At 40.8% G+C, this 18,464-nt stretch overlaps 2 protein-coding genes across 4 annotated transcripts; one reads left to right on the top strand and one right to left on the bottom strand.

Moving 5' to 3' along the window:
* Positions 1-358: 358 nt before the first annotated feature.
* Positions 359-13,389, top strand: pcnx4 (pecanex 4). Its single transcript, XM_079370393.1, has 11 exons — positions 359-3,892; positions 4,711-5,485; positions 5,576-5,755; positions 6,095-6,633; positions 6,729-6,829; positions 7,283-7,405; positions 7,942-8,302; positions 10,268-10,371; positions 10,833-11,938; positions 12,068-12,254; positions 12,444-13,389. Exons 2-11 carry the CDS (start codon positions 4,788-4,790, stop codon positions 12,693-12,695), a joined length of 3,651 nt encoding a protein of 1,216 aa, XP_079226519.1. The 5' UTR covers positions 359-3,892; positions 4,711-4,787; the 3' UTR covers positions 12,696-13,389.
* Positions 13,390-13,721: 332 nt separating this feature from the next.
* On the bottom strand, positions 13,722-18,275 carry dhrs7 (dehydrogenase/reductase (SDR family) member 7; the record flags this gene model as incomplete). 3 transcript variants are annotated; one of them, XM_079370143.1, is made up of 8 exons in its annotated part: positions 18,208-18,260; positions 17,554-17,595; positions 16,334-16,486; positions 15,957-16,063; positions 15,568-15,807; positions 15,206-15,328; positions 14,848-15,063; positions 13,722-13,763 (listed from the first exon to the last, which is right to left on the bottom strand). In XM_079370143.1, exons 1-8 carry the CDS (start codon positions 18,227-18,229, stop codon positions 13,722-13,724), a joined length of 945 nt encoding a protein of 314 aa, XP_079226269.1. In that variant the 5' UTR covers positions 18,230-18,260. The 3 variants fall into 3 exon arrangements, with proteins under 3 accessions (XP_079226269.1, XP_079226270.1, XP_079226268.1); XM_079370144.1 differs by lacking the exon at positions 17,554-17,595 and having other exon boundaries at positions 18,208-18,275; XM_079370142.1 differs by lacking the exon at positions 18,208-18,260 and having other exon boundaries at positions 17,554-17,796.
* Positions 18,276-18,464: the final 189 nt, after the last annotated feature.

Genomic DNA, 18,464 nt, shown 5'->3' on the forward strand with positions numbered 1-18,464 from the left:
GATAGAAAATGTACACCCATCAATGTTTACATTTGTATTTTAATTGTTCATTTTTAGATTGGACATTTACTTCATATATAATACATTCTTCATAATTAAAAACATAAATAAGATGGGACACATTTTTGTAAGACTGTAAACATAATCAAAACGTTTTCTTTTCTCAATGAAAATCTTTTCGAGAGAATATTTCTTTCAGTAGCAATATATTTAGTTGTTGATATTCCACCAACCCGATGTGAAACTCTATTGATCAGTGGCATTATCATGACCACTAGGTGTCCTTAGAGTTCCATTAGCTCTACCTTTACATGTGGCAAAACCAGTCCTCAATGAATTTACCACATGCCCCATAGATAGACACAAGTTAGATATACTGTATGCTTGTGTATACTATAGTTCAGTGTTCCCTGCTTGTGTATCCTGAGCTGAACATCCAGATCCAGGCAGCAAAAGTTAAAAGCTCTCCCCAAACAAGCTCCTCTAATGCATGTACTTAACTTCACTTAATTTGTGTTAATTCCCGGCATTAAGCGGGGCTAATGACCGTGCAAGTGAGTGCACTGTCATTACCTTGCTCTGCCTGACATCAACTGGCAGCTGATGGACTCACATAAAAAAACCCTCTAATGCACAGATTTGGGGGCTCAGTGAGAGCTCTCTAATGCATTAGATATTGCAAAGGATAATTACACATTTTATGTGTGTACAGTTACTGTAACTGTTTTTATTGCAGTTATATTTCTGTGTAGTGTAAGCTTTTAGCCAGCCTTGCATTTCATACAATATGCTTCTCTTTGCATATATGCCAGTATTTTTCACATTTAAATGACATCAGCATAAAGACTGTGAATAATTCATCAGTTCTGAGTGAACCCAGATGCACCACTATCTCTGCCTATCTCTCACTTTCCTTGCTCCTCCATGTGAGCAGACCACATGGTTCTTAGCTGGTTTAATGGGATGGAATGTGACAGGTTATGTTTTCATCATCCTGATATGGAGCCCCACTCGGGCAGGAGAGATAAAACAAGAGAGAGGAGAGGGAAAGTGAGTTAGTTTCTTCAGATGTAGCCTGGATTCATAATTAGACATGTTTTTGCTTGTTGTGAATCAGTTATAGATGATGTTCTTTGCCCCATCTCCTCCAACACACACACAGGAAAACACATGCTCTGTATGGGGCCATTACTGCTGGTCCACTAACTCCCTACATTTGCTGTGTCTGTGCATTCAGAGCACCATTAGTCCAAGACTCTGTGAATAATTGCTGAATGGACCATGTTTTCTCTGCTATCTACGCAGGTTCTAGTGTCGGTTGCTGTGTGTGAAGTGGGAGGGTTGGGGACATTGATTGATGTTTGATGTTGAAGATAACGCTGCATGTTGTGCAGTGCTTAGCAGTATGTGAATTGGATGAACAGTATTAAACTCCACATGCATTAAACATTTACCAGGCTGTATTAACTTTAGAAGTGCTTCAAAAAATGTTACAATTACATAAACACCAATACTTGACTTGGAACTGCTCTTGAAAATCTGAAATGTTCTCTCCACATCTAGCTGCTGCTGGCAGACAAATTGTAGGTCCTCATGAAAACATAAATTATCTTGTTTTTAAAAGGAGCATATTATGTTTTGAGTTTGTTTTTCATCGCCACAAATACATCCTCTTTTGAAAAACAATCTTGGCATATTGCTTCTCTCAAAATCTGTTATGCAGTTGTTGTTGTCGCCTGTCATTTTCCTTTAAGTTGTTTCCTTTGAGGCTCCCAGGATTAAAAAGAGAATAGGAAAACATAGATAAAAGAATGTTCTGAGAGTGACAATTAGAGTGAATAGGTAAATGCTTTTATTTTGTACAGACATTTTGTATGAGAGCACATCTCGGTAAAACATTACATTTTAACTGCTATTTATTTCTGATCTTGAATGTGATTTTTCACATTATTGACTGCACGTCATTTCTCATATTATTTCAATCACACAAAGCATGGTGCGTTTAAAGCGGCAAAAACAAGGCACAAATAATAAAACAACAGACGAATACCCACTTTTTGTAAATGCTGCAGGAATCAATTTTCAGTGAACCGTCAGATTGTTTGGTATTTGCAGATTGAAGCCAATTTGGTATCATCTATTTGCATTTGTGTTGCTGCTTTAATGACTCTTAAGTCTTAATTCAAGCCGATACCTTCATCCAGTTGCTACACCAAAAATGGTGAGATGGTTTAAAATAAGTGGTGCTATCGGGGGATTACAGGGTGCAATACATGTTGTCGTGGTGGGCTCTTCTATTGTTATGTTTTATTTTGCTCTATACAAAGTAGAAATTGCTTTTTCAAGATGACGAGGGAAGCAGAACCTCCTGCTCTACCATATCCCCTTAGCCCTGTTAAAGAATCACAACAACAATTTAATCTCCTTGGCTTCAGATTATTGTCTGTATTTGTGTTTATATTGCAGCCTTTTTAGTTGATCACTTCATGAGCCTCCTTTTTGCCCTCCTACATTCATCGTAAATTGACATTTTGGAGAGGAAGACAATCACTTTAATTATGTTGAAATCTTTTTTGTATGAATAACAAGGATTTGGAACGTAATATTAATATTCCTAATCCTATGTCAGTTTTTGGGGTTGGTTAAGCGCATTATATTCAGGATTTAAAGATTCAGGCAAGTGAGAGTATGAAAAAAATGTAAAGAAAAGACAGATAAACAATCCTCCTGGATCATGCCATTTGATTTATTTAGAAAGCATTGAATTGGTCTGTCTTGATATTGTGCAGTGGAAAACAAGGTGTGCAGTGGAAAACTAGGAGTGTTAAAAAAAAGCTTTGTTATTTAGAAGTGGTAGCCTGTGTGCCTTTCTCAGTTGACTCCATTTGTGTTTTGCCAACGTTTAATTAAAGCCTGCTTTTAAACAATCAATGATTTGCATTTGTATGTCCTTTTTCCAGAAGATAGTGGATACTGTAGGAAATCAGTGAGAGAAATATACATGGAAAGACACTGAGAACCAACCTATAGCCTCCTTCCCAACCACTAGGCCATCAGTGTCAGACCTGCTTAAACAATGTAATGGTAGGCTATTACAATTAACACCAAAATCACTAATACTCATGTGGAATGTAACCCATAAATTAAGCCAGTGTGTTTTGCAAATGTGATGAACACACCTGGACAGATTTGTAAAGATGCTCAGTGCACTTCTGAAGGTCATGCACGTCCTGCAGGTTATCAAGTTCATATTAGAGATAGGTCTACAGTGGCACTGTGAGGTGTGCACACAGACTATGGTTCGGGTGTGCCACCACTTGCCAACAAATTTCAACAGAAACAGCGATGTCTGCCAGGTTTTATATGTTATATTATATTATTGTATCTATTATTGTAATTTTTATAATGCTATCTTGGTTCTGTGTTGCTGCAACACCTGGATTTCCACTCTGATTAATAACAAAGGATGATCTCATGTAGATCAGCTATAAACTACAAAAATGGCCCCATTGTCGGACAAGAATTTGCCCTTATGCTTTCGTCCAAAAGACACAAAGATGTGTTTTTGAAAGAGGTTATACTTTTGTCTTTAAAATGTGCCAATGTTTGTGTTCGTGTCTGTGTGCCGTTTTGTTGTCAGAGGGGCGGGGTTGTGGTGTGTAGTGGGCGGGATTATACGTTTCTTGCCAATCAGGGGACGCGCTCATCTATTGTCTTCATTCCTATTGGTTACAATCGGTCTGTGTATCAGACTGATGTTGCTTGGGCTTTGAAGTCGTTAGCTCACAGCTAACGTAAACGCTGGCGATTTTCGTCTATTTTCCCATAAAACTGCCTGTATCGCCAAGTATTTCTCGAAGCATATCTACAGTTTTCTATCCTGCTGTCTACGGTAAGTTTTTTAATTTTCCATACTGCCATTCAATGCCATTATATACCTGTCAGTAACGGCAAGCTAACGGATTGGAAAGCTGAAAAGACTTGCTGTTGTCTCTAGCTAACAATAACAAAAACAGGCTACGGTAAAGAAAGATTATTGAGAGGTACAGGAGACACCTGGCCTTCAGTTTTGTTGTTGTATTCGGTACATTTCGAGTCTGTAGGTCCAGTTACAAGCTCAGTCCACGATAGCATCTACAAGCTAATGTTACTGTTTCTATGGTGTGTTTTCATGGTAACTCAGTGATGTAGCTGCTGTGAGGATATCTGTGATTCAGGTGAAATTCAATTATCCCTTTTGATCGAAATGTAATGTAAGATGTGCTTCCGAAAGCCCTGACAATGTATTGCAATACGATTGATTAATATAAGAGGAGATTTGTTTTAGATATTGCTATCCTTTGGTTGTTTTGAGGTCGGATGATTTAATTGATTTTTATTAAAGAAACATCAGCGCATGAATAGAATAATTTCATCAATTAGTTTCATTCAATTTAACCCGTGAATGCATTGGGTCCTGTTTCATGGATAAGCTATGAAAGCCTGAAGAAGTTTGATTGGATAATTTCACAGTAATTTCAAATCCCTTAAATTGAAGGCAGCAAAATAGACAACCTATTGTGATTTTAAACCTGTGTTTGTGTAATACTACTCATACTAAATAACCGGCTCAGACTGGAACAACTGTTTATTGACAATAACAGTTGTAGTTTGTATTAATAAATGCATTGTCCTGCAGTATTAACTAAGTGCTCTTGTGCTTCCTTGCAGACAGCTGCCCTGCATATGGGACGATGAATGGACACCCTCCTTCAGCTGTGTGGAGATGACCTGCCAGTCCTTTAGGAATGGTCAGAATGGGGCCAGATGTGCCCCTTCTTAATGAGTACAAGCAGGAGTTCTTCTGGAAGCGATTCCCCCAGACAGTGTTGGGGGGTCCACGCTTCAAGTTGGGCTACTGTGCCCCACCATATGTTTACGTCAATCAGGCCGTCCTGTTCCTTACACCATGGCTTTTTGGGGGCATCTGTACTCTGCTCTGCCAGCTGCAGCTGCTTCAGGAGCTCCATGCCACAGTGCTCTCTGGTTTGCTTATGTTCGGGGCTGCAGCAGGTGTCCAGGCCCTGGCGTTGTATGCTGCCAGAAGGAGTGGAACAGTGGAGAGACTTGGTGCCCCCAACATCCTGGTGGATGAAGAGGAAGTGGAATTCACCCACTGTGTCAGCACTGAGACAGTCCGATTCATTGCCCCAGGGAAGAGGTTTGGGCTGAATGTGGTTCTGCACACAGTGCTTGCAGGAGTGCTCTGTGGCTTTGGGACATGGTACGTGTTCCCTGGCAGACTGACAGCTCTCTATGGCAGCATTGCTGTATCCTTGGTCATCTTTGTCCTGAGTTGGGTCACTCTTTGTATAGCCGAGTACTCGCTCATTGTAAATACAGCCACAGAAACGGCTACTTTCCAAGCCCAGGACACTTATGAGGTCACCCCACTCACCCGGCCCCTCTACATATTCATCTTCATTGGTGTGGACCTAGCTGAAAGGTTAGTAACAATAACACAATGAGCTGTCACACAAGTGTAAGTGTGATTACTTTCTATCATGATTAATCATAGTGTCTTGCTCTGTTGTAGGTTTGCAGGCCCTATCCCTGAACTCCAGCTGGCAAGTCAGATCCTCCATGTGCTGTTTCTTTTTCTACCTCTGCTGTGGGCGCTTGGTATACTGCCTCCCCTGGACGCCCTGCTCCTCTGGGGAATGGAGCAGGCTCTTGTGTTCGGCTTAGGAGGCTCGCCCATGTCCAGCAACCTCAGGTACAAAGAACATACTTCAACCTTACCTTTCATCAGAAGAGTGACACAATGGTATTGTATTCTATTTTATACTGTGTAGCATAAAGAGTTTGTTGTTTAATAAAGATTTTACCTACATACGTTGCCTTAACCCACAATAATAAGACTACATGAAAATCTAATCCGAATTGTGAGCCTGAAAACTTTAACATCAGATCTGAAGCAGTGAGTCAATGTTTATGTTTATTCACATCCTGATCATGTCATGAGGGAACCAGTCCTCATCAGATACTAATAGCTCTATTGAAATGACAAGTGTGACAGCAGCCTGTGACGTTTTGTGTGCACTTTGTCCCACAGGCTGCTCTTGATGTTTGGTGTATCCTCGGGTGTCGCTGTGTGCAATTACTTCATCCCGTCTACTCTGGGTGTGGTTCTCTTCTGCATCTCTATGGGATTTCTACTGAGCCTGGACCTCAGCCAGGTTGGCACTCTCTGTAGAGGGCCCAGGGCTGCCTTTGGGGATCGTGGATTTCGCAGAGGGGGGTCACCACCTCCTCCTCCCTGTTCCTTTGGCTGGAAACTGGGCTGCAGGGAGCTGCTGCTCTATTTGAGCCTGCTACTGGTGTCTATGGCAGAGGGAGGGCTGTTGCATCACTTCCTCGGCTCAGTTCAGTCCCAGAGCTTTGGTACAGGACCCCAGGCTCCTGTCAGCTACCTCCTCCTCGTACTCTTCTGCCTCTGTTGGGTTCTAAGAGAGATCCAGGGGGCCTATGTATTTGGAGGGGTGTTCCTCAATCCCTTGTACCCTAAAGGCATGTCCAGTGTGCAGACTTTCAAGCAGAGGAGCAGAGGGCTGTATGTTGCTGCAGCAATCAGAAGAGCCCTTCTTTATTTTGGTGAGTTTGTTATGTGTGTTCCAACACTGATCTTTTTCATTCTGAACACCTTTCATTGACATGAATGACATTTGGACCTATGTTTTTCTTTACAGTTTCTCCGTTTGCAATGATTGCTTTCCTCTCTATGGACAAATCTCTGCAGCTGCTCCACAGGGTTTCTCTCAGTGTGGGATTCACTCGAGCATTTAGAGTGGTATGCTTACACTCACTCTTGTCTCAAATCTAAATATCAAAGTGGACATAACGTGCAGAGAGAGTCATTTTCACAATGAGTAAATGAAGACTTGTTTAAAGCAACTTTAGCCATATTCTAATTGTAACCAGCACTTATCATAGCTCATTTATGACAACAATAAAGTCACATCAACTCATTGTTAATTTTATAGCACTTTAAACACAACATAGTTGATCCAAAGTCCTGAACATTGCAGATAGTAGAAAACAAAGCATGAGAAAGTAACAGACAAGAACAACAAAGAAATAACAAGTGATAGTTAAGTCCAGTTTAACACAAGACGAACAGAGCTATGGGATTTTTGCTTGATGGGTAATTGAGAATTAAAGACAATTAAGTATGTTTCATACATACATAGTTTATTTTTTTATGTCCTGTAAAGCTCATCACTGTGTTTACTCATCTGTGCAGGTGTGGCAGAGTTCAGAGGATGCTTTGCTGCAAATGGTGGTGGTGATCTTAGTGCGGCTTATAGCTGGAAACAACATGTTGCATGGGTGGGACCACCTTGGCACTGGAGTTCAACTTCTTCTGGTGATTCTTTTTTTTTTCCTGAGAACTACACACTGATATATTAAGATTGTATAGGAAACATACTCTCCTGACCCAAGTGATACATGTCAGAGAAACCTATGTACCGTACCATAATGTGGCTATCTTGAAGTTGACCTGGACAGTGACACTTACTTAACTAAGTTTTTAATAAAACTATATATTCATGTCAGTGCCTCTTCAGGAATACAACTATACACATATACAGTATGTGTACATTATAATGTACTGTATATAAAATGTGTTCCTGAGATGCTGTACTACTTGTGTTGGACAGTTGACATATAATTAAATTTGAATGTGACGCATTGCACAAAGTGGCCACTGAGGGTCTACAATAACGCTGCTGTGAATTGTCTGACATTTTTGGATTGGTTTGAAGGAATTTTAAATGAAAAAATAACTTAAAGTCCATAAAGTAAACACTGAATCAGACATACAATCACTAAACCCAGCTGTAACTTACACTGACATCAGCTGATGCTGGTTAGATAAATCAGTGCTCTTCGTGTTTGCAGGTGGGCCTCCTGTTTGACAGACTGACCCAGTTCCTAGCCAAGCTAAAGTTCAGCCTGACTGTGTTGGTGACATCATGGACAGAGAAGAAGCAGCGTCGTCAGTCTGCCGGGACTCTCTTGGCTCTGAACGCCTCCCTGTGCCCTCTGCTGCTGGCCGTGGTGGCCCTCTCTGCCCTGCTCTCTGCCCCTCTGCTGCCTCTCTTCACCCTGCCCATCTTCCTGGTTGGGTTCCCAAGGCCTCAGCGCAGTTGGCCAGGCCCCGTAGGTACCGCCTGTCCCTGCCCGGACTCAATCTTCTATCAGCAGATGAGTGGGAGTCTGGCCTCTGCTCTGAGGATGGCATTTGCAAGAGGTTCACTGGGTCAGTAGTCTACACACAGTCAAGTAATATTTTTCATTCTTATAAATGTTCTTCCTCCTTTTTTTGTTTTTTAATCTTTCTCAACTGGTACAAGTCAGCATTGTTTTCTTTTTAGTTTAGCATTCATAGGAACTGCATATTTGAGTAAGCTCTTTAAATGTTCATTGTCAGTATAATCGTAAATTTCAATCCAAGGCTGCTACTAAAAAGGTTGCTAAGAGTTGTATTAACTGTTAAAGAAATCAAACATGTCTTATTAGACCACCGAATGAGTCATGTTTATTTATTCAGATGTTTGGTGTTGTTTGATGATAACAAATAGAATAATTTTTGCGATAACCACCGCGAATGGAAAACCTCCTATCATCAAAATGATGTCTTAAACATGCAAGACAACCGCCGTCACTCAAACTGTGTGTTACACTCAGCTGTTGTGTCACATTTTGACCACACGACACACATGAAAGCCAGACAATACAAGTTTGAAGCCAGTTGCTGTTATAGACTCATTATGGGAAGAACAAGTTAGCTCTGATTAGCTTTTGGATTCAGACCGGATGATTATAAAAAAAGAAGAAGAAAGACACCTAAATACATAGTTTGTTCAGTCACTCATTTATTTAAAGGAACACTTCAATATAGAATGCAATGATCAACAATGTCGATTTTAACAAAAGTTACAATGAAATAATGTTGCCTGCTGTAGCTTTGAATTAAAATTAGAACGTTTTCAGACAGTAATTCTAAATTTATTATAGTGACATCTGAATGTAAAATTAATTATACATTTCAAATATTAAATTCCCTGTTCAAATAGTTTGTTTTAGGAATCTAGCGGTTTCTCTCTTTGTTGTTTGATACTGGTAATTTACAGTGCGCATAAGTACACATGACACATGAACTCTCGTGCAGGTCAAGTAGTGTCTGAACGCAGACCAAAGAGCACTGAACCATCCCCTCATATGCTTTAATTGTAAGGGGAGCGTTGTTGTGAGCAGCTCTTCAGAATCGCTGGCAGTAATGTGAGCTCGTATGATCCAGTTAAGCTTCCTGTGAAGTGACCCAAAAAAAATTGCTCTGATCTGTATTCATTACATCCAAATGTTTCTGCACCATTAACCGCGTAATACTCTTAGGCCTAACGGAGCCACTGCAAGGATTTTGTTCTGCACTCGAACAAGAGGGGGGGAAGAGAAAAAAAAAGTGGTGGTGGTGAATCATTATTTATGGATTGGTGATTTAAAACTGTATAAATCTGCTGAAGTGATGTCATCACTTGATCTTTGTTTTGTTGGTTTTATCTTTTTCCTGTTGTTGTGCTTTAGTTGTAATGTATAATTCAGGTAAGTGCTTGTAAGGTTGATGCTCCCAGTCTTATGATGGCAGTTTGTAGCCTCGCTCTGCTCGACTCACACTGGGAAAGCGGTGAGCAGGGACGCAGTTTGCCCAGCGTGTCACTTCCCATCATGAGATAGCGGCAGGGACTATTCTGAGACACCGTTATGGGACATGACATCAATCTAGAACCAAGCTAGCTCTCGTCAACTTAAAACAAAAGGCTCCATCACCTTGATGTCGCTGTCCATCTGTGTTGGAATAATCTGCCATCCATAAATCGAGAAATCCGGCCACAATTCCTTGAAAGGAGGTTTTAGAGATGAATGGAAAGCTGAGGTCAAGAGAAATTCAATATTTACATCTCTGTGCAGTCAGGCAGTTAAAACCGCATCATGATCTTCCTGTGCGACTGTGATGGTGAACGTCTCCCTGCATAACATGCAGAGGCTGTGTTAGTCACATCGTCGGCACAGGGACGCACAGCTGATGCAAAATGAAAAAGATGTGCATCAAAAGTCTCGTACTGACGTGTGTTACATGATGTGTATATATAGTGTTTTCACTATCGCTATATTTCACTATCAATTTAAAGATCACATCTGTTTATTGTTTTTCCTCCCTCTTTAGGCTCTTTAGCCCCCGGCTCTCATTTTCTTGGCCGCTTTCAGGACCGAATGGTTTGGATAATGATCCTGGAGAGAGGATACGGTTACTGTACAGTCAACATAAAGGTAATGGTTGTGTGTGCGTGCGTGCGTGCGAGCAAATATTTAACAATTTTATTTCGAGCAACATTTTTGTACAAATGGTACATGGTGTTTATTCAAAAAGCTAAACAAAGAAGAGCTTATTAATACACACAATGATTAAATATAAACTGTAAATACGAAAAGCATATTCAGGAAATACATTATCACCACCTCGACCAGAATTGGAACTTATCAAGACCCTTTCTAGATCAAAGATAACCGTCTTTGGTAACCATAATGCTAACATCTGCATAGGATAAAACAACCCGGGGAGAATGTTCATCTTTATGAGACTGATTCTGCCCGTCCAGGAGACAGGGGAGGTCATGCCGTCTCTCGAGATCATTCTTAACTGTTCTGATTGTAGGCACAACATTAAGTCTCTTCAGGTCCTCCACATGAGCATTTATTTTTAACAACATTTAATCCTTCATTTTTTTCAGGGTCTGGAGCTGCAGGAGACATCCTGTCACACAGTGGAAGCACGAAGAGTCGATGAGGTGTTCGAGGCCGCTTTTGAGCGGCCTGAGCGGCTGGGGTTCACCCAGGGCTTTAACCTGCACTGGGGGAACGTCCTCACACCTTGTGCTGCTCTTGCAGTTCGGGTCTACTCTGATGCTCGAAATGTGCTCTCCGGTATCATCGACTCTCATGACAACTTGAGGAAACTTCAGGATGATTTTCTTAAAGCTCTGGTCTGGTTGCTCCTCCGACACTGTGTGCAGAAACATAAAGGATTTCTGTGGAGCAGTGACGAAGGGCCAGTGGTTGGAGGCAGGAAGTCCCAGTCCTCCCAGATGGCCCAGACCACTTGTAACCAGCCACCTGAGGTTGTCATGGCGGAATCTAATGTTTCGTCTCTCAGGTTCAGACAGGACAGCTCCAGTTTGACCTCCTTTGGCGATTGGTCTGACGAGGACGACTTGTTTGGACCTCAACCAGCCAGGCGGACAGTGGCGTTAGTGACTGCAGAGATCCAGCCTGGACACACAGTGCTGCAGACAGGGACGTCCCTGCCGGGGTCTGTGGAGATAGACAGTCTCTTTGAAAACATGGCTCTCTCTGCCCTGCAGCCACTGCAGCCTCTAGGTCTGGGCATCGGGTTGCCAGCTGTGGACAAAGGCCGGAACCCAGAAGTTTTCAGAGAGAGTCCGGCCTCTCTCCCTCAGCTGAACTTCAGCTGCCCCCAGTCGGAGGTGTTCAACCTACCGATAGGGTGGAGGACAGCACCCTTACTACCGTCCCGCTTGCTGCAGCTCAAGCCTTTGTTTCCTGAGGACTGGTTTCGCTTCACCTTGGGTCGCTTTGGGCCCACTGTGCAAGGCGAGACCTCAGAGGACATGACCAAGGCCCTGAAGGAGGATGAAACCTTGAAAGAGCTGCATGCACAGGTCGCACTGTCGTGTCTTATCTCACTGGGGGCGGAGTCTTCTTTCACCAGTCCTAGTTATGTCTATAGACTCTACTGTGGAGACATACCGTGGACGGAAGGACTCAACTGGCTCTCCTCAAGTAAAGAACTTTACCAGCTCGCTCTTCGTGCTTTCAGGTAAAATTTACAGTTTTTAAAAATGTACATCTTTTTATGTTGTGGTAAGTCTCATCGCTAAAGTGAGTTTATGCCAGAAGAAATTTCATTTAATTAAACTCGGTCTCCATGTTTGTCTGTTCCCTTTAGGTTCAGTTTTAAGCTACTGTTTGATCAAGCAAGTCTGGGACCGGTGGAGTCCTCAGAGGAATTGTTCAGTGCACTGGAGGAATATGAAACTGATTGGTACATTGGCTTGGTGACGGAGAAAGGCTGGCACGACAGCGTCCTCCAAGAGAAACCCTTCTTATTCTCTCTAGGACACGACCTTGCTATGGTAATGACACACCAGTCCTTGTTTACATTCTGTCAAAGCTACATTATATGAAAGTAAATCTGTCAGTGTTTTACCTTACCTGCTGGATATGTTTTCAGCGAATTCAATCGGAGGTTATTTAAAAAGTACAATCAGTGGAAGAGCAAATCCCAGTAAAACGTATGTTGTGAATTTGACTTTTTCCCACAGGGTACCTACACTGGGCGAATCCTCTCCCTGCAGGAGCAGCTGGTGCATTTAGGCCGTCTGAATGGGGAGGGCGTACGAGGACAGTGGGCCAACCTTTCCTGGGAGCTCTTGTATGCTACTAATGATGACGAGGAGCGTTACAGCATTCAGGCTCATCCCTTCATGTTAAGGAACCTTACTGTTCAGGCAGCGGATCCCCCTCTAGGGTACCCCATTTACTCCTCAGCGCCGCTTCACTTCCCCTGCCTCTGACCGGGGGCTACTTCTGCTCTCGCTGCTGACCAGAATGACCAGGCAATGGTTCTTTTGAAGATACTTTTGGAAACAATATCAAAGTCAAGAGAAAGCTTAAATCAACTTTTGAACTTTACTTGTTCAATCTTGAGTCACATGACTCTAGAAGATTAGTGTCTGTATGAAAGACATCTTTGTTCTTTTTCTTATTTTCACTTAAATTTGGACTTTTTTTTTAAAGTGCTTAGAGGGCGAAGCAGTGGCATCACCACTGCACTCTTGTATAAGTTATCAGACTTTGACTGGAAATGTGGACTACCTCCAAGAGCAGCACATTGAAAAGAATTCCCATTTGTATTTTGAAAGAGCACCCATGTTTTATGGTTTGTTTATTGATGTTTGTGCTTAAAAGAAAAGGCACCTTCTGTATACCTCTGGTTTTATCATGCTTTTAAGATTTCACATTTTTCAGGTGATATCCCTCCAATGTCAAAAACACAGGAGAATAATTTTAATGTTTTGATATCAATGATGTGCCTTGCGTATGTCTTGCTGTGTGTGTAACGTGTTTAGTACTCTTATGTTTACAATTCACTTGTTTACAACTAAATATGAAACGTTAGATGATTTTGTCCATAGTCTCTTGTACATATCATTGATTTTATATGTGGAACTGTATATACTTCTAATAAAACTGCTTGACAGAAGCTGATTTGATATATATATTTTATTTACTTGCCATGTAAACAAAAATGAATCCAGATGTTTACAGTGTAGGTGAAGTCCAAAGCGCTAGTTACACATTGATGTAGGCAGCTCGCACCATTATCGTCTGAATGCATCCATTACAAAACGGGAAAAATAACAGATGTACTTCTCATTTGTGATGAAACCCCTGAAAATATACATCTTTCCTCCAACCCCGTCGCGCTTTGGAAGTAGAGCAGATATTTAATGTTCTCCTAGAAAGTAAAGACCTCTACATTGGCAGGATGACTCATCCATACTACCTGTATTAAACCTTTTTCCTCTTATGGTAGTGACTCAGGAAGTCTTGGGCTTTGTGAAGTACGCAGTGTCTGCATCCTAGGAAGAAAAAGGTGTACTGTTAGAACTGATCTTTGGCTACTGTGCATGAAATCAAAAAAGCTCTCTCCAGGTTATTTATATTTTTAATCCACAGTACTTGTGTGGTGTCCACAAGGTGCCTTTCCCTGAAATGACCCTAACCTGAGTGACTTCACTGTTAAAGGATACTGTGTAGATCTCAAGTTGTTTCGGCTTCGGTTGGCAGTTTATTTATCATCTCAAAAGCATTCTTCACAGACCTTACTAAACTGACGCTCCAGTGTCCCGTCAGTTGGAACATGACCTTTCTTTGTGGCCCTTAGCTGTCACTGCCCAGCAGAGGCCAACAGACACAGTGTTAGTCAGTCTGTACCGCAGGGGAGAGGTCCTGTTCACTTTCATTCCCTGCTTACTGTCGTCTTCTTGCAAGATCAAAACAAGGTCAATAACAGCTGAGAACCCCAAAGCTGTTAAAAGAAGTTCTGTATTTAAGTATTTTCTTTTACATTATAAGAGTCTGAGCTCCAACAGAAAAGATATCTCATCACATGTGAGCACCTATGAGTAGGGCTGGGAAACTTTGGAAGTCTTCACCATTCGATTGAGAATCTGTTTTCAATTCAAAATGATTCATGATTCAAAGTCTACTTTTAATTTAACACATCCTTCAACCTACTCCAGTCATCTGTTGTACTGGCTGAATTTCTTTCTGAGTTAAATAGCTAGCCTAATCATTAAACAGGGAATGGCTGATAAGCCAAAAAAATACTTTTAGAAGTTATGAATCTATTTATTTTAAATCTCAGAAGATAAGAATCTTGATTTATGTCCCCTCACCCCTACCTATGACTAAAGTTTATCTTTATGAATATGTTTAGGTCTTCAAATATTATGTATGATTTAAACGTGTTAAAACCCTTATACTGCTGTGGTACAGGGGATTACACAGAAATCATAACCAAAATATTTTCATTATCAATAAAGCTATTGGGCCAAAAATCATCATGATATTTGATTTTCTCAGCCCCGATGACACTAACCAGTGCTTAGATTGACTATGCAACACAATAACCTGAGACATAAAATGAGATTTTATACCTACCAGACCAGCTTTAAAATTCTGCACCCTTTTTCGTCCCAGCAAGTTTGTGAAGAACCAGGCAAATGTGGGAGCATACTGCCAGCCATAGTAAAACAAAAGGAAGGGCTGCTGTGCAATCCACATTTCTTTGACACCATTGGAAATTCCCACCAGCATTAAACGCACACAGCGACTTGTTGGCATCTTGTGTTCCTGACTACCAGCTGAGGCAACAGGCTAAAGGATGACAGGATGGACACAATGGTTACTGACACAACCATACTGATAGAGCTACAATCAAATTACAACACACAATTGCAGGTGTTTTTTTTTTTTAATTTTCAAAACTAATAGCTCGACAACTTATAACAGGCATTACCTTGTTCACTTCCTCTGTGAAAGCATTTTGGACAATCTGTGATTGGACAGGCCCTGGTAACACTGTGCTGATGAGTATGTTTGGAAATTCAGTCAGCTCGCTCCTCAAGGAATTAAAGAAGCCCTACAGACAATAAAGTCACAATCAGCATCAATGTTTGTAAAAGCCAGGATCACTGATCATTTGTAACAAACTATATATTCCAGAATTAAAACTAATGAGACGTTAGGGAGGCATTAACATATAGAAGTTCACCTCAAGGTATTTAATACTTAACAATTTATCCACAAACACTGTCAGACAAAAGAAAATAATGTGAAAAAGGGGTTGGGCATGTTAGTGGTAATCTGTATTCTCTTTACCTGAAGAGCATGTTTGCTGGCAGAGTATCCTGTTGACAGGGGCGCTCCAGCAATGCCAACAATACTACTGACAGTCACAATGCTCCCCGTGCCTTGCTGAGTCATGTAGGGCAGCACCTGCTTTGTGACAGAGACTGTACCCAGAAAGTTGAGGTCCATCAAAGCCTGAAACACATCAACTGTGGTCTCCGTGCACAGAGAGCGCTGGCTTCTGCCACCATTGTTAATGAGGATGTCAATCTGAAAAGACACGTTGAAGCATGCTTTAAATCATACTTTTTTCGTAGCTGGTCAGAGATTTTTTGCTGAGTCATAGAAACCATGTCATTCAATGTCATGTAAGTCAGGAAAGTGTAGAAATATAGATAGATCAGCAGCAGTGTCCTTACATGTCCAAAGTACTGGATTGCAGTTTTGGTTTTCAATTCATGCGATGTCCTCTCCAACAAATCCAGTGGGAGAACAAGAATGTCTTTATCCTTGAGGTCAGAGTGCTCTTGAGAAAAAAAAGGAAAAGTAGATGAATAATTTCAACGTGAGGTGAAGTACTGCTGGAAATTAATTGTTGGTTTGAAAGAAAACCAACTACAAAAAGAAGACAAAACACACAGTCCTATCGAAAAAAGGTTCACATTGTGATTTAGGTGTTATACCACAGTGCTGCACCTGCACTGAGAGGATTACAAACATGAAGGTTAAGGAGGTTTGCATTAGGAAGCCATTCAATAACCTTAAAGAATTACATAAGAACCATTGTATATCGTACCTAAACAGCATTGTTTCACCCTGTTTAGCTCATCCTCACGTCGAGCAGAAAGGATGAGACGTGACCCACAGCGAGCCAGCTGATAGGCAAGCTCCTCTCCAATACCACTGGAAGCTCCAGTGACCCACACTACCAGTCCTTTTAGTTTTTTTTCTGGATTCACAAAGAAAGACAAGTATCGACAATTTATGATAAATATCAGCCTGATCAATGACAGCCTGAGTTTCTTAATATAGATCAAACCAACATGTGGTGCTTCGCAGGCAGCTAGAAAAGATTCCAGAGTTTTCCTCAAATCAAAATTATATTTTTTGATACACTGTGTGTAAATGACAAAATGTGGTAGGATGAAATATTTACTAAAACACCAACTTCAGACCCAAGATAATTTAAAAATACTAACAATTTTACGAGTGTGTTTTAGATGATGTTCAACTCTCAACCTTGTGTATTATAATTTTAACCTGGTGGGTTTTTTGGCCCACTCTAAACAGAGCTTTGTCTCACCATGACCACCTTAAAAAAACTAAGTCATTTATGGAAGCACACTCCATCAGTATGTAAGAACGCCCAACCAATACCCAAATGATTGCATTAATAAATTGTTTGAGAAGACTACATTATTTTATGTAGGCCTAAATAAAACAAAGTGAGCAGCACAAACAAAAATGAGGCTCTGTATTAAAGTGGATACAGACGTGTCAAACGTTAAACATTTGGTTTCATTCTGTAAGCATGTATTGCTTGGTCGCTGGGAAATCAGGAACAGAAAATGTTGTCTACTTGATAAATAATTTAATTATAATGGCCACATTTTACGTACAAAAATCTAAATTCACAGGTTAAAAACAAACTTCCTAGTTCTACTGCTTCTACTTCCTCATGGTGACATCTTGTAATATGCTTAAAATCTTAAATAGACTTTGACCCCCCCCCCCCCCCCCCCCGTTTGTCCTTTCCTACATCAAAAGGACAGTTGTGTACATGTTTTCTGGGATATTCTCTTTTTGTATACAGATTTACAGTAAGTATTATTTAAAATAAATAAAGATAATTAAAAAAAACATTGATCATACATAAACGTCAGCCAGTTGAATATTAATGTTTCTGTCACCGTTTACATTGCTAATCGAAGTGTACAGCCATTGTAATTGTTTAATCTATGCTTAATCAAACTAATACACTGATAAATTTAAATAATACTACAATAGCTCGCCCACCTGGACCATGTCCTGTCAGATTCGCCCACAGCAGAGTAAAGTCTGCGTCCGCGAAGATGAAACACAGAAAGTGAAGAAGAAAATAAAGTGGTATTAAACACCACAGAGCAGACACAATGCAGCAGTCCATCTGTTGAACGTCAATACACCTATAATTACTTAAATAGCTTTACTATCAAGCGCCGACCAAAACAAACGTACAACTACCGGGTATCAGAGCCACTTCCGTTTGATATTTTCAAAATAATTGAGTAAGTGTGTGCAGTCTGTTTAGTTTGCCTTGATTGATAAACGATGATCATACATGACCCAGGGGATTTAAGACTACGCGGTTTTCTGACATTTTTTATTTTTTTTTAGATAGATCTATCTATCTATCTATCTATCTATCTATCTATCTATCTATCTATCTATCTATCTATCTACCTATCTATCTATCAATCTATCTTATAATATGTTGACATGTATTTTTATTAGTAGTCAATGTGCATCTATTTTTTATCCTGAGATTTTATTCTTTACAATTAATTTTATCAGGAATAAGAATGAACATTTTACAATAGGTTTTTAGAGCACCTTTGAATGCAAGACAAAAATACATTAGACATTGCTTTTAGAAAATGTGTGTTTGCAGCCTGAAAAAAACAAACACACCTCTTTCCAGGGATGATGTCATGATTTCGAGTACGCAACCAGCAACATCCGGGTCCTGCTATGTCACTCAAATGTCCATTCATTTCTATGAAAGTTGCTCACTGTGCGCATATCAGGACCCGAGCACCCCCCACCCCCCCGCACACGCACACGCACACGCACACACACACACACACACACACACACACACACACACACACACACACTCTCTCTCTCTCTCTCTCTCTCTCTCGCTCGCTCTCTCGCTCTCTCGCTCT

Source organism: Symphodus melops (genome assembly GCF_947650265.1).
Source record: "Symphodus melops genome assembly, chromosome: 19".
Taxonomy (NCBI): Eukaryota; Metazoa; Chordata; class Actinopteri; order Labriformes; family Labridae; genus Symphodus; species Symphodus melops.